This window comes from Drosophila serrata, unplaced genomic scaffold (genome assembly GCF_035046125.1).
Source record: "Drosophila serrata isolate PLE 108 unplaced genomic scaffold, ASM3504612v1 contig_273, whole genome shotgun sequence".
In the NCBI taxonomy this organism is placed as follows: domain Eukaryota; kingdom Metazoa; phylum Arthropoda; class Insecta; order Diptera; family Drosophilidae; genus Drosophila; species Drosophila serrata.
The window spans coordinates 1,111,552-1,135,716 of record NW_028257171.1 but is presented as its reverse complement, the minus strand read 5'-3'; the positions used below and the strand labels follow the sequence as shown (position 1 = coordinate 1,135,716).

Below are 24,165 nucleotides of genomic sequence, written 5' to 3'. Positions count from 1 at the left end.
GAATTCTCATGTAGGAAGTAAAATTAATTATATCGATACTGTTTCATTCGTAAAAACATCGTCAGTATCGATAGCGGTTGCCAGCTCTACAGTATGGCCAGGCGGAAAGAGATCAGTAATACCGGCAACGAATAATATATCGATGGTGGAACTATCGATAACTGAAGCAACAGCTGACAGTTGAAAACAACAATTTCGTGCGCCTTGTAAATATTACTAATTGTTCAAAAATGGATGAAAAAGCCGACCAAGAAAAGCTTTATGTCGAGGCGCAGAAGAAAGTCAAGTTGGGGGAAGAACTCAAACAAGCGCTGGTAGACTTTGAAGACATTCCGGGCGTTACTAAGGTGCAGCGAAAGATTCAGCAGGAACTGAAATTTCTAAATAAGGTTTGTACTCGAAACCCACTCTAGAAGAATCCACTAAACTGGTTATCCTCCAGGTGATAGCAACAAAGTCTGTGAGGGAGCACCATATAACCAGCAGCAACTTTGTTTACTACGATTTTCTGATAAAAACGCTGCGGCTGCAACAAGGTGTGGTGGACATCAATGCCGTATTTCGCCTAGAATCTCGGGATAGTCCTCTGCGAGTGGACATAGTGGCCAATAATGGTCTCAAATGGGTGAAGGTCATAGCCAGAAATTCAAAATCCGTGGAGGATGCGGCTAGGGGATGTGTGAGCATTGGGGCGAGAAGCGTCATAGATCAGGCGGAGGATTATCTGGAGGCGAGTTCCCTGCATTTCTGCATGTTCCAGAGGCCGAAGGTAAGTTTCCCTTTAATTAAAAACAAAATTGTAACTAATAAAATGCGATTCGTTTTATAGATTGTCTTTTACTTTTCCAATAAAATTGAGGATTCTCTGCATGAGGAACTCATAGAGATGGGCGTCCAGACAGCTTCCCTGGACTCTCCCGACCCAGACTTGGATCAATATGCCACCACATCGAATGAACTCAACTTGGATGTGACCACTCTTCTGGCCTATGTGAGTGCACTGACCAATGGCTCAGCCAACTGGGTGTACAAGGAACCGCTGCTCACCGAACAGGCAGAGCGGGAAAGGGCTTCTCCTCTGAAGCCTCTTCTGGAGAAAATCCTTGAAGGAAAAACGCTAGTGTGCTGCCAATTAGCCTTTGATGCCTTCCAGAGTATCCTTGACATTGTGGGGGGCGAGGGTGAACGAAAGCGAGCCAAGGAGCTGATGGAACGGGTAACCGTTTACCCGGATGTGGAAAGTATACCCGAGGAACTGTCCCACATCCGCTTCACTGCCAATGTGAACGAGCGAAGTCTGAAGATCTTTAGTTTCGGCATGGCCCGACAAATTTTCACAGTGACTTCGAATAAGGCTTTCGTAAGATCAGCTAAGATGCAAGTAGGTTTTCTGTATATATCCAAATATTTTATAATTATATATTTATTACTTTGCAGGGTATCAATGTGCCTGTTTTTGTACACGCTTCCGTGGCTCTTACCGAGGGTAAACAGGCCACCGGCAGACCTCTTTAAACAAGACAATAATTGTTAATTATTTAAATTTACCTAATATAATGTATATCGATGTCAATCAATCGATAGTTTAGACAACAGAGTTGCCACCTCGTTCGCAGAACAAATATGTAAACAAGAGAAAATCGGAGAAATTGCGACTTTTGTAAAATAAATGATTTTCGGCTTTAAAACACAAATACAGCACAATTTAAAAACTTGTTTTAATAAATTAACTAGCTGGAACATTGATAAACTAAAGGAATAACAGTTATTACAAAATCACAGACACAAAACCGTACAACATGGACTGCGCCCCACTTAATTTGGTAAGAACTGTGTTATTTTGGTTGAAAAATGTAAACAATATAATTTAATACAGGCCCACTTCCACGAGCGGCGTTCAGAGCGTTTCATACGCAACCATCGGTACGAGGAGGCCATCAAAGCACTGGAAACGTCCCTAATTTACATGCAGGATGCCCAAAAGAGGGTCTCGCTGCCCAAATCCAAGGAGGTTCTAGACACCCTAACACTGGATTTCCAACGGAAACTGCGGCAAATTGAGATGCGGAAAACACAGCATGGCCTGAATAAGCTAAAGGACTTTGCTCCTTTAAAGGAAACCAGTCCCATGTTACCGCTCCGGCCGGACAACAGCAGTAGTGGCGGCGTCGGCAGCGGAGGAGGGGCACTGGGTTCCGCCCAGTCCGTTGCCAAGGCCATTGACAAAACAGTGCAGGACTTTGATGCCAAGTTCACATCCACCCTGGTGACAAAGGCCACCTTGGCCAGCTCAGAACCTCAGATGGAGACGCTTAAGAGAAGCACTGATTCGGCGGCGGAGGGTGACGAGACAGACCCCCACGAGCATCGCTTGAAGGGCAGCGGTGACCTGGATCTGCCTGCGCTGGCTCCCCTGGAGCTGCCCTCATTCGATTATACCCTGTTCACTAGTTCGTCTGCACCGTCGCTGGCCAGTTATGCCGGGATGGCCGAGAGCTTCCAGAAGTAGCCTAAAATGTAAAATTTCTTGATTAAGTTCTTGGTTTTCTTTCCAAAATACAAGTTATATTAAAGTAAGAAATCTTGTAAGATTAAGATTAAAGTTCACCAATAATTATGCATTAATCTAAGCTATTTTATTTGGCCATCAGACCCTTTAGCAGATCGTCCATGTCAGTTTCAGTTTCAACATCTTTGAGTAACAGCAACACCTGGGCCTCCATTTCGCAGAGAATGGCTGGCTTCTGGTAGGTTATAATCAAGGTATTGAACTGATGATGCACGGAGAGATTCGCCTGAGACGGGGCTACGCCACAGCGATCCAGCTCGGGAATGGGAATCACCTTGTAGTACTTCTTGTTCGTGGTGCGCACTATTATGGCACGCTGGTCGGCATCTGCAGTTACATTGTAAATTTCCAGGGGATATGGCATGTTGCGAATGCGCCACTCGATGTTCTTCTTGGTCACCCTCTTGGTCAGCAGCGGGGCTGTGTTGCTCTCCCGCAGAGTGAATTCTGGACCCGCCAGGGAGTCTGCATCGCCGGCCCCGTTTCCTCCTGCGGCGCCGTTGGACTGATTTGCCGACCAGTTCAGCTGGCGCGGCTCCTCGCCCAGCTCGATTTCCCACTCCGGCTGGCCCATCAGCTGCTTGCACTTTCTCCAGGCCCGACGTTGAACGATTCCGGTGTCCAGGTTGTACTCCTCGGCCATTTGACGACCGTCCGGAAACTTGTACAGCACTTTGCGCAGGCGGCCGCTGATCATCGAGTTCTTCTCCGCCGACTGCAGGTAGCTCAGCCAGTTTTGGTACGACATCTTCGCCTCTGGGGGTTATTTCCTAAATCGAAAATAGGAACTGGTGTTTGATCGATGGCGCAAATTGAAAAGCACATTGCGATCGCAACTTGGCAACCCTGTCAGTTTGTTTACAATCAAAAATCGGGGCGCGTTCATACATTCAGGTTATTTTTAATTTACTTTCACCCGACATCCAAGGGGAGAAAATTCTATTAATGAGGGCAGGTCTGTTAATTTATTTTAATTTATACATGAGAATTCAACACCGTGCAGAGAATTCTACCCCAAAAGTGAGAATTCGACCGCATGCATCTGTAAAAGTTTAAAATTGTCTTCTAGACGTGTACGATGTCAAATGTTAAATAACAGCTTCGGAAATCAGAGTGACCAAAATAAACAAATCAAAAAATATCAAAAAATAAAAAAGCAACATTTTAGCATCATATTTTTTAATATTCAAGCAACCCTAAATTAAATTTTTGCTATTTAAAGTAAGCAGCCACGTACTCCTCACAAAGTTTATAAATAGCCGCGTCCCGACACAGCCCACGAACGTTAAGCTAATTTCGGAATATTATTTTTGCAGGCACGCGCCGACGAAGAAAAATCGAACGAAAAAACGAAATAATAAAGGGAATTAAACATGAGTTTGGTGTGGACTTTGATCGCCGGCTTTCTCTACGCCGAGATTGCCCTGGTTCTCCTGCTGGTGCTGCCCGTGGCGAGCCCTTACCGATGGAACCGCCTCTTCAAGTCCAAGTTTCTGGCAATGTTGGCCCAGCAGGCGCACATATACTTTTTCCTGATCATGGGCGTCCTCGTTCTGTTCCTGCTGGAGGCCATCCGTGAGATGCGCAAGTACTCCAACTACGAGCAGTCCGGCGAGGTGCACCTGAACGTGGAGATGCAGCACAGCATGCGTCTGTTCCGCGCTCAGCGCAACTTCTACATCTCCGGCTTTGCCATCTTTCTGGTTTTGGTCATCCGCCGCCTGGTGACCCTCGTCTCGGCCCAGGCCAATCTGTTGGCCCAGAGCGAGGCCTCCATGAAGCAGGCCCAGAGTGCCACCGCTGCCGCTCGTTCCCTGATGGAGGACAAGAAGACCGAGAAGGCCAAGGAGGCTGGCGAGGACAGCACTCTGAATGAGGTAAGTTTAGAAAGAAGAACTCCTCGCATCCGACCGGCAGGAATGGCATGTTGTTTAAAGAGCTAACACCTAAGACTTCGGAGTTATTTTGGCTACTTATCGCTGTAAAGAAAAGGCAATGCATAAACGGAAAGGTGTGGTAAAGAAAATAGTCCATCTTGGAGGCATATTTGCCCTAAACGATGAGAGACTTACTATTATTTTAACCACACCTAGAACCGTTTTGAACCACACCCAACGAACATAAATGTTTGGGCCCTGAAACGCAGCCTCGCACTACTCGAAAGTATAAAAACCTCTTGTGTTAACTCTTTAAAACAGCTGTCAAGCCTGCGGAGACGTGTGCGAGGACTCACGGCCCGAGTGTCTCAAGTATCCCTTGACCGACTCATTCCCAACATATCCGAACACCCAAAAAGATACACAATCGAAACTCAACCCGAACACTCGTTTTACAGCTCACCAAGCTGCGCGATCGCGTCCAGCAGCTCACCGCAGATCTCAACCGCGAGAAGAAGGACAAGGAGGCCGTCAAGTCCCAGGCAGAGAGCCTCAATCGCGAGTACGATCGCTTGACCGAGGAGTACAGCAAGCTGCAGAAGCAGATAACCATTGGCGGAGCTGGCAAGAGCTCAGGAAACAAGGATGATTAAGCACGACGTGGATGGAGCGTTTGGAACGAGTCCAACATTTAAATAACGATAAGACTTATACATGGCGGTGGGGCAGCGAAAGCAGGCACATTTAAAAAGATTATAAACGATTTGAAATCGATGAAAAGCACCTACACTCTTAATGTTAAACCCTCATAAACATATTCTCATTTGATAACGGAAAGGTCTATTGATAGTAGTTACCAGTCCCGTTTGCTTTTCGCCTGAAATTCTCTTGTATTTTGTATTTAATTTGTATGTCTTAAGTTTTGTTTGCCACAGTAACACACACACACAGGCGCTAGGAGCGTCGTGGCTATTAAAAGAACAACCATAAAGTACTCCTCCAGTTTCGATCGATAGATGATTCATTTTCAGCAGCTGATAGTCCACATCATGTCTGAGATGGGTATCGACTTGTTTATTCCATGGAATGACGTCATAGGGCGACCTGTTTGTCCAGCTGTCGGTCAATGTTCGCTGAGGAAATCGGAAGTTTAGTAACTGTGACGAGTTAGCAGATTGCATTATGAAATTCAACTATTGCACATTCTTTGAGAATGTCTAGGAAACGCCATAAAATGCCAAAAATAATGATAATTTCACGAGTACATATACAAATATACATGATAGCAAGCAAATATATAGCTTTGCTTAATTATTAGCATTTCCTATGAGCTTCAAAGAACTTGTTTGCCGTGAGCTTTTGATTTTGCAAATAAAACAATGAGATAGGTAATTTTCACTTCAACTTTTGAGGCAGTACACTTTTCTTTGTTGATTTTAGGCCTTGAAGTTGGCCAATATTCAAGTTAATAGTTGTTGATTTTTTTGGTATTACCAAAAAACATAGACAAACAGTTCCAAGTGATAAGAACTCTTCAACATTTATTTAAATTACTCCCACCAAAAGCTTACAGAGAAGCTGGGTGCTTCGGATTTAACATAATGCCACCATTTTGGTGGCATATACAAGCAGTCTCCAGGTTGCAGGAGCAGCTCATAGAACTTGACCTTTTCCAGGAGGGGATAGGTCTCCATATCCAACTTGGCAGCATCTATTTGAGAGGTATTACCCAGGAACTCGCTGTCGTGGGGATACAGGTTCTCTGTGTCCTTGGGATCAGCCAGTATTATCCTCTTGGAACCGAAAACCTGGCACAGTAAATTATGCTTTGGATCGTAGTGCATGGGTGATATGGTGCCTGCTGGTCCAAGCCAAGCTTTAATATCTACAGATCCTGGCGGATCATCTTTGCTTATGCTACAGTAATCCGGTACGGAAATATCACTTTTCAGGGCTGGTATTTGGGAGAAGAGTTCATGCTGCGCCAGATACTCAATCTCTTGATTAGCTTTCTTCGACCCAAATTGTCTCTCAAGGAAATCTCGGATCTTGACCAGCTGCTGGGACCACTCGTCGCTGGCGTAGTTCGATCCAATCTCTATGGGAACAGTGCGATTTCCTGCCACTCTAAGAAGGTAATTGATATCCAGCCACTTTTTCCTGGCGGGCCAATGTTCCATGGTGTTTAGCAGGAGTGTGGGTTGTTCTGCTTGGAAGCATTTGGTTTGGAATTCTTTCAAGCTGGGTGCATCCAGCTGAGGTAAATCACAGGTGCACGAAATACGAACTAAAGGCTCCAAAACCGGCAGCAGTTCAGTGTTCTCCTCCTTTCCTTTATCCAGGTAATCCATTAGGGCTATTTTTAGTTCACACCAATCCTCCATGCAGCCCAGCAACTGAGCCTCATCCAGGATCCCACTGCATTCCTCCTTTTGAGCTGGACTCGTGTTCTCCAGGAGCAGGAAAAATATCTAATAACATAATTATTTGTATCTTTTGTATAGTAAATAAATAAAAATAAGTTAACACTCTTACTTTAAAGTAACATCCAATGGCATATATCTTTCTTATGCTCAAAGGAACACTACTAAAATGTCCTGTGTGTATACGTTCCCAGTTTCTGTCCACTAGAGCACAGATGAGGTATTTAATTTCCTCCTCCTCCGAATCTCCGCCAGAAATTCCAATCTGCAGTTTTTCCATGTGACTCGTAGCTTTTTTGAGTATATAGCGTGCCTCGAGTTCATCCTGAAGGAGATCTTCTATGTCTTCCCAACGTGGAAGTAGTTTTAACAACTCTAGGAGCAGTAAATCCATAGAATATTTAACAATTTTAATTGTTTACTATTTTGTTTACATTTCGGTGGGGCATTAATTGGGTTGCCAGATGCGTGAAAAAGCTTTTCATTAAAAATATCGATAAAAGGTAAACATAACTTTAATCGAGGTTTACTTACATCGACAAACCAAATTTAAAAAAACTCATAACTAAGCTAAAAATTCTTTAATATTAAATCGGATCTGCTGATCTGTGCTAGTTTTTATAGCGCTAACGAATATGCATACTGCATTTTTAATTTTTTTGTCACATTTTGAAAATTTTAACTTTGTAACCCTTAATAATTTTTTGCATTTTCTAAAAAATTTCAAAAATGTATTTTTCAACCGGATATGTATAGATAGACTCGGCTGATGATACTGATCAAGAATATATATGATTAATAGGGTCGGAAATGACTCCTTTACTTTGTTTAGCAGTTCTGACTAGAATTAATATACCCAGCAAGTTTATAATACAAAGCAAAGTATTAATTTTATTTTATAAATATTTCCTAATTCTGTGTGTTTATCCTTTGTTTTGGTATAGTTATTTAGGGTTAATAAATTCGCTGCTTATCTCTGGTTGCTGATTGAGAATTGATTGATATTGCGGCTGAAGTGGCGTCGAGGAAGCCTAGATAATACTTCGGCTATCAATGAATCTACGTTATCAATACCCTTTTTAAAATTACGTACTACCTACTAGTGTTATCAGGGGTAATATTATGTTATGTACAACCTTGATTGCTTAAAGTTACCTATTATAGGGTTTACAATTTAATTCAATCCCTTCGAGAATTAACTACAATACATTTTTGTAAATATAATATTTAGGGGAACAAATTATTAAAGATATTTTAAAGATTATTGTTGTACTTCAAGCTATCTTTTAATAAGCCTTTTAGGCATCCAAAAAGCTTCTTTTAAATTTAAATACTGAATGAAAATGGCACTGAATTGATCGTAGAACCTCTCTGAGGGCTTTGAGCAGCAGTAGCTAAGAGCACCTCGTCGGGTCTGGTTCTGGACAGGTGACGACGGAATAAAAAACAAAGCTGGAAAGCTTGGCGTGTGTTTACGTTGATAAACAACCTGCGCATACGTACGAGTTCACTTCAAGCCCAATATAGCTTTAATATTTGCTTTTTGGCAACGATCAGGTGTGGTGTGCTGCCTCCTAATACAATTTCGGGTTTCTTAAATTTAATGTTACTCAAACTAATTAGATGCTGCAGAATTAAAGTGAATGTCTATCCGGAAAGGCAATTTATGGTAAAGATTGTGGGTGGAGCAGGAAAAGCAATAAGCTTAAACAATTAATTCTAAACAAGTTCACAAAATAACTATAAATAAAATTAACAAGAAATATATCAAATAAAGCATTTAACAAATTTTTAAAGATATAAGAAAATATTGGAAAATCGGACAATTAATTAAAATTATTTGACGCAAAAGACTGCATTGTGTTTACAACATTTTAAGTATAACTTTTATATATAATTCTTAACCTTAGAAGTCTTTATAATCTCTACAATAAGTGCAACCTCGTATATTTACAAACAGTTAAACCCTAATTAAGCGAGAGATCTTTATAAAACCGGTACTTGAGATTCATTTGCTCGATTTCTGGGCTCTCCTCGGCGTTCGCATATCAGGTTGGTGCTGCTTATCAGTCCGCCGCCGACGTTCGACGACTCCGGTTTCGGTTTTTTGCATTCTCCCGATTATTAAGAAAATAACATTTATTTGACCGCCAAGGCGTCTGTGACGGAGGCGGCAGCGACATGTCCAAGGCAACCGATTCTTACTTTGTGGGGGTTGATGTGGGCACAGGGAGTGCGAGAGCGGCGCTGGTGGCATCCAATGGACGTGTCCTGGAGCAGGCGGTTCAGGAAATCAAAACGTGGACACCGGAACCGCATTACTACGAGCAATCCTCGGAAGATATATGGCGAGCCATCTGTCAGGTTGTGAAGGTAAGGCTTTATTAGAAAATTAAAAGATTTAAGGATTATTTGAAGCTTATAATAATCCTACACTACTTTTCCGTGCGGTGATAACCTTTGTCGTTCGACGACGTTTCTCGTAGAGATTAGATTAACCCGCAGTTTGTCAAATTTTACAGCATGTCATTGCCGGCATCAATAAGTCACAAGTCAAGGGCATTGGCTTCGATGCCACTTGCTCCCTGGTTGTTCTGGGTCCCCAAGGAGTTCCCCTGACGGTGAGCAAGTCTGGCGAGGCGGAGAGGAATATAATTCTCTGGATGGATCACCGAGCCGAGGAGGAGACTGCCAAGATAAATGCCACCAAGCATCCACTTTTAAAATATGTTGGTGGTCAGGTTTCCCTAGAGATGGAGGTCCCGAAACTGCTGTGGCTAAAGAGGAATCTTTCGAAAACATTCACCAACATCTGGCGGGTGTTTGATCTGCCGGATTTTCTCACTTGGCGGGCCACTGATGTGGATACTCGCTCGCTGTGTTCCGTGGTCTGCAAGTGGAACTATGATGCAGCAAATAATAGTTGGAATAAGGAGTTTCTCAAGCAGGCGGATCTAGAGGAGTTGACGCTGAAGAACTTCGAGAAGCTGGGTAGTGATGTCCAGCCACCGGGCAGAAAGGTGGGCAAAGGTCTGTCCACTAAAGCTGCCATGGAATTGGGTCTGAGTCCAGATACTGTGGTGAGCACATCCCTGATTGATGCTCATGCCGGTGCTCTGGGTATGTTTGGCTGTCGTGCCAAGGGCTCTAAAGGTGAAGCGGACGATGTTCAGGGCAAGATGGCTTTGATAGCTGGCACTTCCACCTGCCACATGAGCATTACGCGGGATGCATGCTTCGCTCAGGGCGTGTGGGGTCCTTACCAGGATGCCATTATACCCGGTTACTTCCTGAACGAGGGCGGTCAAAGTATAGCGGGTCATCTGTTGGATCATGTCCTTAAAACCCATGAAGCCTACGCTGAACTCAAGGCCAAAGTGGGAGCGGATAAGTAAGTAAGAGACAGTTGTTAATAAATTAGTAATTCATTTAATTTAATTTTTAGAAATATTTACCAGCATCTTAACAATTTGCTGCCCGAACTGGCCGCTGCCCGTGGGCTTAGTGAGGTCAGCTGCCTTACCCAGGATGTCCATGTGTGGCCGGATTTGCATGGAAATCGTTCGCCCATTGCCGATCCTACGCTCCGAGGAATTGTGGGTTTGCATTTCCTGACATTCTCAACGAATTTAATATGGAACATCTTATTTCCTAGATCACTGGCCTGGATATGACGCGAGGAATTGAATCTCTGGCCATCAAATACTTGTCTTTTGTTCAAGCCTTAGCTGTGAGTTCTTTGTACGTAGTAATTAACATTAGTCTCATTAATCGTTGCTTTTTTAGTACGGAACGCGTCATATAATAGAGAACCTGTATCAACACAATCGGGCTCCGTTCCAGACTCTCCTCTTCTGCGGTGGCTTGGCCAAAAATCCATTGTATGTGCAATGTCATGCGGATATCTGCAATCTGCCCGCCTTGATACCCGATGAACAGGAAATGGTCCTAGTGGGTGCGGCTGCCTTGGGTGCGGCTGCCTCAGGACATTTTGACAGCTTGGAGGTAAGCTTACTGGCTATTATTCTTAAGTCTAGTATTATAACAACTTATCTTTGTGCCTTTATAGAGTGCCTCCAAGGCCATGGGTGGCAGTGGCCAGCTTTTGAAGCCAAACCTTAAAACCCTGGAGTTTCACAATCGCAAGTACAAGGTGTTCCTGACGCTCCTAGAGAACCAACGCCTCTACAGGCTCATTATGCAGGGAGAACAACTTTGAATGTTCGTTAGGGCTTTCACTTTAAATAATTTGATTTAAATAAATGCCGTACATGAGAGCATTGTAAACAAAAAATAAAAGAGTAGCCGGCGCTCAGGTACAAACGGTGATCTTGTGCTCGTCTCGAAATATACTTTTAGGCAATGAAGGCAGCCGATTTGGAGGTTATTTTGCCGCGACACACGGGGCAGCTAATGGAGATTTTTTGGGAGCAATCCTCGCAGAGACAGACATGACCACAGGGGAGGAGAATGATCTGTGGGGAGAGGATTTGGTCATGACTTAAAGTTTATATATATTAAATACAAAGCCTAACCTCCTTTGGATTTGTGGAGCACACAACGCAAAGTTGATCCTGGGACAGGGTATGGGGACGACTCCTCGCACGCCGCTCGCGACGCTCTGTATCCAAACGATCTCGAATCATGGCGTCTTCCCGTTCCTGTTTCTTTCGCTTATAGATCTTCTTTACGATTAAGGCCACCAGGACCACCGAAATTGTACCACACACAACGATTTTGAGTCTGCAAATGATTCTTCGGTAAGGAAAATACTCAATGGGAATATGTATAGCAACACTCACAATGTGGCACCCTTGGCATCTTGAAAACGCTTGATCAGCGTCGACTTGGTGGCGGTGGTTAGGAAGAGAGGACCCTCTTTGGAGGGCTGCATGCGCAGTGTCTTGCCATCAGACGACAGCTCACCGATGGCCGTGATAAAGCTGCCATCTCGAAGCACTTCCTCGGTTGTCTGCAGACCCCGCTGCCGAATGCCGCTGAAGAAACCAAATATGTGATCGGCCAGGGATAGGTTGGAAGGCTCATAGTTGTCGTAGACCATGTCCACATCTAGGACGCCCGCCCTCATGGCGTCCACAATCTCTACGCCGTATTGTTGGTTACGTAATTCGAACGGCATCTCATTTGCCGTCTTATGGAGCAGCTTGCTCTGCTCCGTCCAGAAGCCGGCAAAGCCCCGCGTGACTCGGTGCTCGTGCAGCTTGACAATCTGCAAGACACCGCTCACACTGGGCACCAAGGCGCTCCTCAGCGGCACCCCGATGGGCGTCACTGTGCCCCGGATTACCACATAGGGAATCTTCTTGTCGGGCTGCCGTTCTACCAACGATTTCAAGTTGCCATCGATGTTGTATTGCGGCGCCGTCTGCCAAAAAGATGAAAGAATATAAACCAAACTCAAGTGCAGATATCAAGTATACGCACCTTTAGCAGCTGAGCAGTGCGCTTGTAGTGCACATATTCCCGGGCGCACAGGCCCAGTATCACCAAATCGACGCCGAGTGCAATTGCTTCGTGGAAGAAGTCCATATTTCCTATTTTATCGATGTACAATATTCAAAACATATGTTTATCTGTAGTGTTGCTGTGTTTTGCCTAAATTTGGAGGCGGTGTGACAGCTCTAATTTCAAAATCCACCGCTTACTGCGTTTGTGAAATAATACTAATAATAAACCACTCTTTTCGATTGGATAACCGTTGGAAATTATTATTTAAGGTGATTATTTACGAAACTCCGAAGTATTTTCTGATTGAGATTTGATTTTGTTTATTTTTTTCGTGTTCGGGAATCATATGGTTGTTTTTAGTGTGGCAGTGCTTTTTATATAAAAAAAGCCCGAATTTTAAGAAGGTGGCAGCTCTATACTTAAATTTACCGCCAAATAGATATCCGGCTCTCTTTCAAATTTAAAAAAATCTGAATTAAACTCTATTGAAGTAATACTATTATTACCAAAAGGAAACATTACTGTAATTAAAAAATATTTCATCAAGGGTTATTTAAATCACTTTTTGTATTAAAAACAAAATCATATACAAATCAATTTGTTAAAACACTATTTTCATAATTTATATCTCTCTTATGGCTTTCCAATAATGTTGTCGATGGTAAACAGAGTAGTCTTTGAACGAGTGCTTGGCGCCGTGGGAGATGTTGCTGGAGAGCTGCCCGCCGATTCAACCATTAAATCCTGAAGTCCTCGAAAGGAGGCACCAAGGATTGGATGACTCAAGGAAGATGCGGCTTCGCTTCGACTTCGGTTCAGGGCGGGAGTAAAGGCACTTGGGGAATGTAACTCTTCGTGAAGTGAGGCACTATCCAAAGGCATTTGAGTTGTTTTACTCGAACTGGAGGAGGGACTATCCACAGAGGTATCCGCATCATCAGGAGACTCTCGGATCTCGGGAAGCGAAGCTCCTGGCAGTGGACGCATTCCCCTGCCATCGTTATTGAATAAACTGTTGAATCCAAGAGATACGGACAAATACTGCCGATGGAGATCCGTAATCCTATCCGAATAATTGGGTCTCTCATTGCAGAAAATGTCGAAGTCGGTGAGGGAATCATTCGGTGAACGAATCTCTGCAGTTCTTTTACTGTTGTCGTTGGAATCCTGAAAAGACAAATTAGTTATGATTATTATATATATATTTTGAATTTGTGAATAATTATGCATTTTTAGTTATTTTATTAATTGGCAGGGTATTATAGTTTCAGTCTTTCAGTACCTTGCCGGCCTCCCTTTCGTAGCGATTTGAGTTGCCGCAGTGCCTTTGCCTTCGTGTTCTCCTCCGTCGGTAGTTTCCCTGCTCGAACATGTCCGATGCCGAGGAGTCCAGCATCCAGTAGCTGCCCTTTCCAGCGCTATCATTATCCTCGATCGTATTCTTATCCCGTGGCACCTTTACAAAGCAATCATTGAGGGAGAGGTTGTGCCGGATGGAGTTCTGCCAGCCCTGCTTATTTTCGCGATAATAAGGAAATCTAAAATAGATAAATCAAGTAAATTAAATGTTTCGTTAAAAATATAACAAAATATTCCTTTAAACATACTATTATATAAACCATTGAATTCTATTTACCATCTCTTTTGTAAAACGTAAATAAACAAAAACTGAATGATTTCCAAAGCTATTTTCTATTTACACAATTTAATTATATTTATAATACGAATAATATATACGGTTTGTGTATAAATAAAAAATGTTGTTTCAATACACAACATTCCTTCAATCTTTTAGTTTACAAAAATATTTCTTATTGCCCAATATCTATATTCGCCATTTAGTTTGTTTAAAATATACGATTTTGGAAGCCAATAAAACTAATATTTGTTTATGTTGAAAAAGAAATCGAAAATATCTAGTTTATAAACATATGAAGTCATTGTTCTCATTTTTATATGTACCCAAATTCCTTGAAATGAAAATTATCGCTACAAAATCGCCATCTTTCTCTACATTTGCCCGCCTTTTTCTTTAAAATTATGTTTATATAGAAACAGGAATGGTATTCCATGCATATATAACACATTTTAAATTCGAAAATATATGAGTTTAAATATTTTTAAATTATGGCCGAAAAAATTAACTTGCTGTGGTATTTATTTAAATTAAAAATACATATATGTATAATCAACCAATGATATTTATACAAAGTATAACTGGCCTTTACTTCCAATATTTCAACAATTTAATCCCAGACTTGGCAAATGTGACGACGAGTGTTTTGAAATGCGTCTCAAGATAAAAGTTCCTCAATTTAAATAGATATTCGGAATGCCTAGATTGTTTATTTTGGCATTTGGTTTAGTCAAGATTGTCATCTAAATTGTGCTGGACTTTCGTCATTGAAGAACATAAAATGGTGCATGGATTAAATAAAGATATATGTAGAATCGTAAGAGGAATATAATATATGTGTCTAAAAAATATGGTTCTTTAAATAATTTAATAATAATCCTACCTTTAAAGATTAATATAATATTTTTGAATTTCTAATTTTGGCATATAGTTGAGTTATTTAATTAAATATGTAAGTTCTCTTACTTGTCCATAATAAATTTGTAGATTCCACTGAGAGTTAACCGCTGATTGGGAGCACTGCTTATGGCCATGGCTATAAGGGCAATGTACGAAAATGGCGGCTTTTCCGGTCGATGAGAGTTATGCAGAAAGGAAATGGGCAGTCCCCAGATATTATTGTGCAATGCCAGAAAGTTATCGATTCCTTGGTAGTAGAAAGCCGGAGAAAAGGATCCACACATCAGACCCTCCATGCCCACGCCACCGACGGCACTTGGTGCAATTGGATTTGGTGATATTTGAGCTCGTAGATATTCGGGATTGGCGAGGATGGAATTAACCAGATCCTCATTATCCGGTATGGCAGCTCCAGGGGCATAGCAAGAAGGCAGCATCCTTATTGTACTGAGTATCCTTTTTATGTTATTATTTTAAATATATCCTCTAAATGGGTGTTAACGGTTACACTTTTTTTATATCTTGAAGATACTTTATTTCGTTTTTAACTTCACTTAAATTTTAAAGGATCTTTGCCTTGGTTTTTTCTTTAGATTTATTTTATACCGATTTCGTGCACTCGTGCTTGACTATACGTTGCGTCAGCCAAGAAGTCCGATCGACTAATGAATGGACTCGGATACGCAGATCACTTGTAATGCCTCTGAATAGTACTCATGTGTGTGTTTTTTTGGGGAGAGCATCGCATTGGTCTATAAATACTGAGTAGTACAAACACCAAGGCAGAAAGATCCACACATGTTCAAGATTTCTGAGAGATAGAAACCAATAATCTGAGAGATACTCAGCAGTAAGGATTGGTTATGTATCAAATATATTATTTACAAATAGTTATTTAAATATAAATTGTGTTTTACATACGAGTTCTAATGATAACATTATTTTTAAAATACATTTTATTAATTTTTATATATTTTATTTATTTGAATATATATTTCTTATTACTGACATCTCTTTTAATTTAATATCCTAGATGTTTGATAATGTATCTATTGTAATTTCCTTTTATTAGTTGATCTCTGGAGCCAGTTCTCTTGAGGGGCGTTACTTACTATAATATTTTCCCCACATTTTCCATGTTTATTTGTATTCTCACATCACAAGATTCGTTGCTCATTTGTCTGTATTTTCCATGATGGGCGGAGCCAAGATCTCTTCTGCCTAAGAGTGTGTGTGAGTGAGTGAGAGTTTTCAATGTGTTTGGAATAATATGTAAATTGGATTTTTCAACAAATGAAAACCGAGCAAAGTTTACACATGAATTAGAGACACTAAATTTTGGCAATTTCAAAGGGGTTTCTAGAAACAACATTGAATAAATGTTCAAAGAAAAGTTTGTGGAAATTTGCAGAGTTAATTACATATAAAAACAGAATTATACATTTACCATCTATTAATAATAATGAAAACTAGGTTTCGTTAAAATTATTTATAAAAGAAGGAAACTAAATATCTTCTTTTCTGAAACCGTAATCATTTAGTATCAATGATATAAGTTAAAAAGAAAATGTATATAAATTCATCGCTAGAAGGAATTTACAAGAATTTTCTATTATTTCAGGAGTTTTAAGTTTCCCGATTATAAAAGGAAACTAAAAGAAAAGTTTTGATAATTTCCTTTCAATTGGTTTGTAAACATTATTAAAGTAAAACATTTCCCAGAAGCACTTTCCCGACTAAACACTATATACACCGGATAACAGCTGCCCAAGATAATGCCTATCTTGGCGTAGTCCCTTGACACTGCTATCTCGTAGAATTTCCCTTCCGATTTTTACGACTTTTCCAATAGAGTGAAAGAAAGCAAAGAGTAAATGCTTCGGGAGGCAGTCAAGTACGCAATTTTCCCAATAACGAAAGCAACACGAAAGTCTTGGTCTATATCTTAAAAGGTCGTAAAATAATTGTGTATACATTTCAAACAGGACTACGATCGATTTTTACGATCGTTTCGTTCTCAAGTAGAAAGCAGAGATCATTTGAAAGAAATAAAAACATTGCGAGCAAATACAAAATACTCGAAGTTGCAATGCGATCAGATGAGGAGATATATGTTCACTCCCTCACATGTGTGGAAGATGCGGAAGATGCCACAAAGGATTCTTCACGCTCTCTCTCGCTTTATTCAAATTTTACGACTTTACGATCGCTTACCGCTGGAAAAATGGGTCATAAAACAATGGGTTATCCTATGCCCTCTCGATACCATATACTATATACTGTACTATATGGCCAGTTGATCCTCGAAGATGTCGCTGGGCCGTGTGTTTGGCTTTGCTTATTTTTAGACCTATGCCGAGAATAGTATTGGAAACAAATATTGTTTTTAATGGCTCAGCTCTTGGCTTGTTTTCTTCGTTACGAATGTTTTTTGGTTTGAAACAATGTTTTCGTTTGGGTTCCCTTTTTATTATTTTTTTCTGTTTTTCGGTTTTGACGGATCGCCCGACACTAAGCCATAAAACGCCACCGATCTTGTTTATTTAGTTGACGCCTCCCAAAACCGCATCTTAATCGGTGTCCCTAATTGCAGTTATAGTTTAGTGCGTGACTAGATGTGTTGTTGTTCCCGTTGTCATCACTTGATTTATTGGAGGGATCTTGAATAAATTTTTAGAGGAATACAGACCGAAATCGATAATGTGAAGCAGGAATTAAATACTTGATCCATTACATTTTTAAAAAGAAGAAAATGTATATTTTAATAATAGGTTTAATGTTTGTAACTAAATTTTTACTTTAAATGGACTTCTCAAATGTTTAGAATATTTAATTTTTTCTTTAGAAGAGTAATTTATTTAAATATACATCTTTAAGGAATCATATTTATAGTTTATTTTATAGATAATGCAGTTTCCAGTTTGCAATGGAAATATGATTTAATATTTATAGGTATTTTTATTTGAAAATTTTTACAAAAAATCAAGATTTAAAAATCTCATAACCAAGCCAAAAAAACAGTAATTTCAATTCGGAAAGCTGTTCTAAGCTAGTTTTTTTTAGTTTGGTGATTCTGATCAAGAATATATATGATTTAAAGGGTTGGAAATGACTCCTTTACTGCTTTACAAGCATCTGACTAAATTAACAATACCCTTGCAAGGGTATAGTAAAATCATATTGTTCTTAGGCACTATTATAAAAAATCCCCTTTATAGATGTCTCCCTGTACCCTGTGAAACTCTCAGCACACTCAAAAAAAAATATACCAAGCACTGCCAGTCGGCACCTTGTCAAAATTTGATTTAATCACTCGACACTCGCTCTCTCCTCGACAGAGATCAAAGACAACAAATCATCGATCAGGCCTGGGATTTGTGGCCTGTGCTCAACAGCCCAGTGATTTGTCAAAATTCGATGGGGTGCCCCGACCCCATGGCGGCGGTGGCACATTATTATGCTCCCATCATCGGAGGCATTAACATCTAGTAGAGCCTATTTATAGGCGCCGTAAAATGCAGCAGAGTGTCCGGACCACGGACTATGGGACTATTATGAGCGTGCTGTTGTTTGACAACAAATACAAGGACCGCAGAGCTGCTCCCCTTCGTTACACATCATTGACAGCAAATTATCCACATTACCTGAATTGTCAGACCGGTCGCCCATTAGCCATTACGGCGGTGTGAACGTGACCTTTGCCGGCCATTAAATGGCACACTTTGGCTCCAAACGAACGCGGCGGATGCTGGATGCTGGGATTCCGTGGAGCAGCGTCCCGGAATCGGAAATTTATGCGATTCTTGACACTAGTTGCGGGGCACATCCGTGGACTACACAGATCACACTGGGAGAAAGTTATATCTTACTTTATAAGTTATGTAGGAAGTTAAAGGTAGTAGAGAAAAAAGGAGCTCTCTCTGGAAACTATGTTAAAGATAAACTTAAACGCTAAATAATAATTATTTTTCTACTGCAAGTGAATTTATTCTATAAGAAACATAAAATGGAATGTCTTAAAAGTATGAATTATATTTACAATTAAAACTATATACATTGTAATAATGAGAAAATGCAGAAAAGGTAGAAGGATGAATAAATAGTTTAAGTGTCTGTTTACTTTCTCTTTCATATTCAGTTTTTCATAAATCAATGTTTTATGGTAATGTATTTCATATTCATATTTTTTCACAGTGCATCTCCTCTCATCCACCGATGATGATGGCTTTCGGAACGCCAGAAGATCTCGGTTCTGAACGATTCTGTTCCGTTCTGTGGAACAAATGAAATGCGTGAGCAATAAAGTGGTTGTTGACCTGTGACGGCGGGACAGAGTTTCTTCTCGCCTTCAGTTATTTGTTGTTAACAGGTGTTGGCCAGTCGGGTAATCACGACCATTTCGATGCCAGCAGCCAGCAGCCAACTCCTTGGCCAACAAAGGGTTGGTGTTAATTAATGGCAGGTTTAAAGTCGATGGCGGTAAGCGAGAACCATAATTTATTTAGCCATTGAATTTGTTGGCAACTGGCAATTGATTTGTGTCTTTGGCAAACTTTTTGCGGTCTAGAAAAGTTCACGAAGTTAAAGGAAAATGAACTGAATCCGTAAAAAATACAACAAAAAATAAAGTAATCTTTAAATTTCCCAACAAAAATGAGAAGATAATTTAATCAAATGATGCCATAACAACAGTGATTTCTTAAATTTTAAAGTATTCCCCAAGACTTTAATCCACTTGAAACTTGAATCATTTGCAGTACTTTCCCTCTGACAGCACCTCATTTGCACTTGAAAAACCTATAAATTGAGTGATAACTCCGGCATCGCAGCATCTTCAAAAAGAGCAATCTATACACAAATCGAAATGGCCGCCGCCAATCCACGGGAATCTCTCATAGATTATTATTTCGTATTGCTCATATTGATTTCCAGCCGCAAGAAAAGTTTTATCGGAGCATGGAGGAAGGGAAAAAGGAGCTTGGGGCGGATGTATTGGAATGAACCGAAAAAAATACGGAAAAATAGAGAAAAACATAAACCAAGCACTCACATTGATTGCTTTCCTGGCCGAATGAATCAAGCGAAAATGTGAATGAATTTCGCACGTTTTAAGTGCCAAATTATCGGGTACTCACCGGCGGAAAGGAATATCAAACAGTTTGGCTGCACAGGTTTAAAAACAATAAACTTTCAACAATCAGCAGCAGCAGCGGCAGCCGTATGTTTGTTTATTTGTTTAAATTTAGAATATCGACCACATTAAAATAGCAACAGCTTCAAAAGCCTCTCAAGTGGCCGCGGCCCATTAAACCGATTTCCAAGATGTATTACGCTCGAGTATTATCACTTGGAAAAATATATTAAACTACATATGTTAATAAACTGGAAATATATATTTTAAAAATTAGCTGAGCTTAATCCTAGTTAATCCTTTTAAGTTTAGATCATTTGACTGAAATTATAAAGGCCTCCTTTTAAAATTGATCCAACATTTCTTTAAGATATTTTTCGATTATGTTGCTATATAGCTATATAATATTTTAAGAAATTTCTTTATTTCAGTTTCCAGATTTCTTCAAGTGCCTAGAAAAATAACCAAAAACCCCATCAGCTCTCTTCCAGGCATTTTCACAGCCTCCGTGCTGGGGTTGAGTTGACCCCGCGGGTAATTTGCACTTCAAAGCGAGCCCCTGCAATCTGTTTATGCCATCAAGTGGGCCAGCTGGTGGCCCCCAAAAGATCTATGGCATTTATGAGTAAGTGGGGGCTACCACGGGGATTGGGATTAGGATTGGGGAATGGGAAATGGGGGGAAATGGTATGAGAGAGACTGCTGCGAGTGCCATGTGCTAATGAGCCGGCGATTCGAACTCGGAACTCCTGCAATTCCCCCGGCCTCATTGGCCCATCTAATTATCTGCCATTATTCCGGAGCGGTAAGTGAAATAATCTGTGGCAAGTCTGTCTACGCACCTGACATGCCACCTTACTTACCATGCCCCTAGCGTCCTGCCTTCAACATCCACATCTATATCCACTTCGGCTTCCATTTCCACTTCCACTTCCACTTCCATTCCATCATCGATCCTTGTCGCCGACTAAAGCAGCTGTCAAATCTCCAGTTGACAGCCACTTTCATTTCGATGCATTATTAAAATACAGGCAGTGGCAACATCCTGACACCTCCCCATGGACCTTGCACTGTGGGAAACTATATATATTCTTCAGTTTTCCATATTAAATGATTGAAATTGATTGGCATTAAGGTAGCAGGAAGGAGATGGGAAGCGCAGAGGACTATAAATATAAATATATGTAGCCTAAGGTATTAAAATCTATTATCTCGTTTAATTGTAATGACCTTGGAATAATTATTTCAGTGTATCTGCTATACCCTGCACCTTTGGGGCAGCAGGGCCAGCAGGTGAGGCAGAGCAACAGCAAAAAGCCAGCTACCATCGCAGACATCTTGGCGACTGTCGGAGCCAACTCTTGTTTATTTTTCATGGGAAAGTCAGGCATCGAGGGGACGGGGGGTCTCGGTGGTTTTTCTATGATGGGGATGGAAAATTCTCTGTTGCTGCTACTGCTGCTGCTGCTGCACTTGGCAATCGGCTGCTGTTTGTGTATGTTTGTGTGTAAATACAAGAGCACGCAAAACTTCATGCGGTGCGCGGGTACACCCATCCATATTCCATATTCCGGAACACACGCATCGTCAGCGGCGCAACAAAGGCACGTGTAAACAACCGGAGCTACACCACCACCACCACCACCCTTTACCTCATCCCAAAAATCCCCGGAATCACCCGGAATCTCTCCCTGGAAGTGACGATATAACAAGAACGCGGCAGCACTTGTTGCCACATCGAAGTTCCTATACCCTCCAGGCGAGAGATCGAGGGACCACTGACTTACTAACTACGTTTCAAAACTCCCCCCTTTTGCTAAAATTCAATTTTGGTGGCAAAACTTGGCCTAAACTGATAAGACTTGGGCTTTATCCATACAACTTTCATGTCGCCGCTTTCACCATTTCACCAAGTATTGTTTTCACTTTCTTGAGGGGGATGAAACAAGAGGCTTGGAAATGAGATAATATGCAAAATATTAAAATTTCTTGGAGTAGTGCTGAAAACAATTGTAAAATTTGAAATTCCTGCAATACTGGCTGAAAAGTATGCTATACAAATTTTGTCACAGGAAAGGAACCGGAAGCCATTTAATATAAGAGTAGATTTTGTAATTTAACTTAAATTAAATGCAGTTTGCTTAGGAAAAATATAAATATCCTTAAATAAATATTACAGTAGTCTGATTAACAAAAATAAATAAATAATAAAAAGGGATATAAAAATGGCATAACATTTCTATATAGATTTAAAATCTTAAAGTCTTAATGTAAGTCAAATTTGTAGCTGCAACTTCAGTATAATAATTTATGTCAACTACTAAAGATTTCACTATTATCATAATTTCTAAATTCTATACGAACTTTCTCTTACAAATTTATGATTAACAACTTTTCTGATAATACCCTGCAGCCAAAAGTTTTACAAATTGTGAGCGACCTTTTCGCTCAGATAGTTATTATTGACCCCCATTTTGGTGGCAGGTTTTTCTCCCTGACTTTGCAGCTAAGGAATTGGAGGGAGGAGAAAAGGCCAGAGTTCACCGCAAAACTGTTCGCACCCGCTGGCGAAGAGTGCATAATAAAAAGGGCATCTACGTATGAATATTTTTTATCCGAATGCAGGCCGTCAAGGCGTGGCGCGGCAGACAGAGTGGCGTCAAAAGTTGCCCGAGTCTGGGATTTTCGGTTTGGAATGGGGGAATATATATACATACAAACATATAGGGGAGTATTGGAGGAGTACGAGTAGTACTGTGTGCTCTGGGAGTACGTGCATGCAAGGGGGACTCCCCTTTCTGAATGTTATGAAAACAACGGCAGCCAAAAACCACTTGGCACGGGCCGCACCTCGTTGTAGATCCCATGGTAAATGGTCGACAGTTTGATATGCGGTTTGGCAGAGCCAGCAAAATATCAGTTTGAACGGAACGGAACCAAAAACCGAACCGAACAGTGCACAGAGCACAGAACACAAACCAGTAGATCCGGCAAAAGGAGCCTGATTTAATTTTCCATGGCCGAGTTTTGGCCTGGCCGACAGAATCTGCGAGTTGTGGGTGCTCTACTCGCCGCTGGGAGTGGTGTGTGTCTGTGTGTGTATGGAAACACTGAACTCCTTGCATGTTTACCAACAAATATGGCACATCATCAGGGAAACTTTAGTTACCTTGCCTTTGTCCTGGGATTGTCATAAACAAAGATTTACCGGATTTTTATACCCTTCCAGGGTATTATAATTTCATAGGAAAGCTTTCCAAATTAAAATTATTTAATTTTTTGACTTAGTTATGAGATTTTTAAATTTTAATTTGTCAAAAAAATTGTGAAACATTTAAGATCTATATTAAATAAATAAATTTCAAATCTTATCCTTATCTTATAAAAATCTTTAAAATAAAATGAAATACAAACTCCTTTCTTCCAGCAACAACAATATACATATATCACAATGCCTTGTTTTTATGTTCTACATTTTAACTTTAATTGGTGTTTTGGAAAACTGAAGATTTCCCGGGAGTTGTGCTGGTGGGTGGGTGGTATTTTCACTTATTGTTGTTTCTGTTTGGGGGGAAAACCCGAGAGCTCGTCAAATGTTTACAAGCAAATACGCCACATCATCATCGGTGGAACTGGAACTAAAGAGTCGGACATTGGTATGTATTTTTCGCTCTCCTCAAGAAATCTCAACCGGAATTTATAGATTTCTTCTCTTGTTAAGCCACGAAATGGGGGCGATGTGCGGGATGGGAGACAATAAGTTGGAATTCGCTTTGATCTTTTCGCACTTTTAAATGTTTGAGAAATCTTTGTAAAAGGCAACGAATCGGATTTCGGAGAACCAATAAAAAATTAATGGCAGTCTGTTGTTGTTACTGTTTGCGGCTCTGTAGCCGCTGTTTTTCAGCCGTTGTTATTTGTTTTTTAAATTTTCTGTTTGATAAAGCGCACCACAAACAAAATGGGTGGCGAAAATAAATCCTCCTCCTCGGATGAGGAGAACACACAACAAAAAAAAGCCCCAGAAGAAATAAATACGTGTGAGGGCGGCAGAGATGTGCAACTAGTTCGGCGGAAAATGGAAATGGAAAACCATCTGCCTCCCTCCACCGATTTTTCCCATTTCCCTCTCAGTCCCCCTGATTTACATTTGATTCGAT

The 24,165-nt window shown here is 40.8% G+C and overlaps 8 protein-coding genes across 11 annotated transcripts; 4 read left to right on the top strand and 4 right to left on the bottom strand.

The window, feature by feature from the left end:
• The first annotated feature begins 90 nt into the window (after positions 1 to 90).
• On the top strand, positions 91 to 1,694 carry LOC110183648 (UPF0415 protein C7orf25). Its single transcript, XM_020951972.2, has 4 exons — positions 91 to 389; positions 443 to 769; positions 830 to 1,381; positions 1,438 to 1,694. The coding sequence occupies exons 1-4, from the start codon at positions 231 to 233 to the stop codon at positions 1,513 to 1,515; spliced, it is 1,116 nt and encodes a 371-aa protein (XP_020807631.1). The 5' UTR covers positions 91 to 230; the 3' UTR covers positions 1,516 to 1,694.
• Positions 1,613 to 2,625, top strand: LOC110183650 (uncharacterized). The gene is made up of 2 exons (XM_020951974.2): positions 1,613 to 1,823; positions 1,877 to 2,625. Exons 1-2 carry the CDS (start codon positions 1,800 to 1,802, stop codon positions 2,507 to 2,509), a joined length of 657 nt encoding a protein of 218 aa, XP_020807633.2. The 5' UTR covers positions 1,613 to 1,799; the 3' UTR covers positions 2,510 to 2,625.
• Positions 2,615 to 3,437, bottom strand: LOC110183649 (protein DPCD). Its single transcript, XM_020951973.2, has one exon. It carries the CDS (start codon positions 3,315 to 3,317, stop codon positions 2,637 to 2,639), a length of 681 nt encoding a protein of 226 aa, XP_020807632.1. The 5' UTR covers positions 3,318 to 3,437; the 3' UTR covers positions 2,615 to 2,636.
• Positions 3,438 to 3,638: 201 nt separating this feature from the next.
• LOC110183647 (B-cell receptor-associated protein 31) lies at positions 3,639 to 5,440 on the top strand. Its single transcript, XM_020951969.2, has 3 exons — positions 3,639 to 3,790; positions 3,886 to 4,446; positions 4,905 to 5,440. Exons 2-3 carry the CDS (start codon positions 3,943 to 3,945, stop codon positions 5,097 to 5,099), a joined length of 699 nt encoding a protein of 232 aa, XP_020807628.2. The 5' UTR covers positions 3,639 to 3,790; positions 3,886 to 3,942; the 3' UTR covers positions 5,100 to 5,440.
• Positions 5,441 to 5,960: 520 nt separating this feature from the next.
• On the bottom strand, positions 5,961 to 7,355 carry JMJD5 (Jumonji domain containing 5). The gene is made up of 2 exons (XM_020952029.2): positions 6,982 to 7,355; positions 5,961 to 6,917 (listed from the first exon to the last, which is right to left on the bottom strand). The coding sequence occupies exons 1-2, from the start codon at positions 7,261 to 7,263 to the stop codon at positions 5,997 to 5,999; spliced, it is 1,203 nt and encodes a 400-aa protein (XP_020807688.2). The 5' UTR covers positions 7,264 to 7,355; the 3' UTR covers positions 5,961 to 5,996.
• Positions 7,356 to 8,240: 885 nt separating this feature from the next.
• On the top strand, positions 8,241 to 11,198 carry LOC110183640 (FGGY carbohydrate kinase domain-containing protein). 4 transcript variants are annotated; one of them, XM_020951960.2, is made up of 8 exons: positions 8,241 to 8,426; positions 8,493 to 8,538; positions 9,025 to 9,242; positions 9,392 to 10,260; positions 10,315 to 10,465; positions 10,525 to 10,599; positions 10,656 to 10,874; positions 10,939 to 11,198. In XM_020951960.2, exons 3-8 carry the CDS (start codon positions 9,051 to 9,053, stop codon positions 11,086 to 11,088), a joined length of 1,656 nt encoding a protein of 551 aa, XP_020807619.2. In that variant the 5' UTR covers positions 8,241 to 8,426; positions 8,493 to 8,538; positions 9,025 to 9,050; the 3' UTR covers positions 11,089 to 11,198. The 4 variants fall into 4 exon arrangements, with proteins under 4 accessions (XP_020807619.2, XP_020807620.2, XP_020807618.2 ...); XM_020951961.2 differs by lacking the exon at positions 8,493 to 8,538 and having other exon boundaries at positions 8,259 to 8,426; XM_020951959.2 differs by having other exon boundaries at positions 8,417 to 8,538.
• On the bottom strand, positions 11,092 to 12,729 carry Mul1 (Mitochondrial E3 ubiquitin protein ligase 1). Its single transcript, XM_020951962.2, has 4 exons — positions 12,315 to 12,729; positions 11,672 to 12,255; positions 11,405 to 11,612; positions 11,092 to 11,344 (listed from the first exon to the last, which is right to left on the bottom strand). Exons 1-4 carry the CDS (start codon positions 12,417 to 12,419, stop codon positions 11,225 to 11,227), a joined length of 1,017 nt encoding a protein of 338 aa, XP_020807621.1. The 5' UTR covers positions 12,420 to 12,729; the 3' UTR covers positions 11,092 to 11,224.
• A 242-nt stretch (positions 12,730 to 12,971) lies between these two features.
• On the bottom strand, positions 12,972 to 15,484 carry FoxL1 (Forkhead box L1). Its single transcript, XM_020952059.2, has 3 exons — positions 14,941 to 15,484; positions 13,621 to 13,876; positions 12,972 to 13,505 (listed from the first exon to the last, which is right to left on the bottom strand). Exons 1-3 carry the CDS (start codon positions 15,309 to 15,311, stop codon positions 12,972 to 12,974), a joined length of 1,161 nt encoding a protein of 386 aa, XP_020807718.2. The 5' UTR covers positions 15,312 to 15,484.
• Positions 15,485 to 24,165: the final 8,681 nt, after the last annotated feature.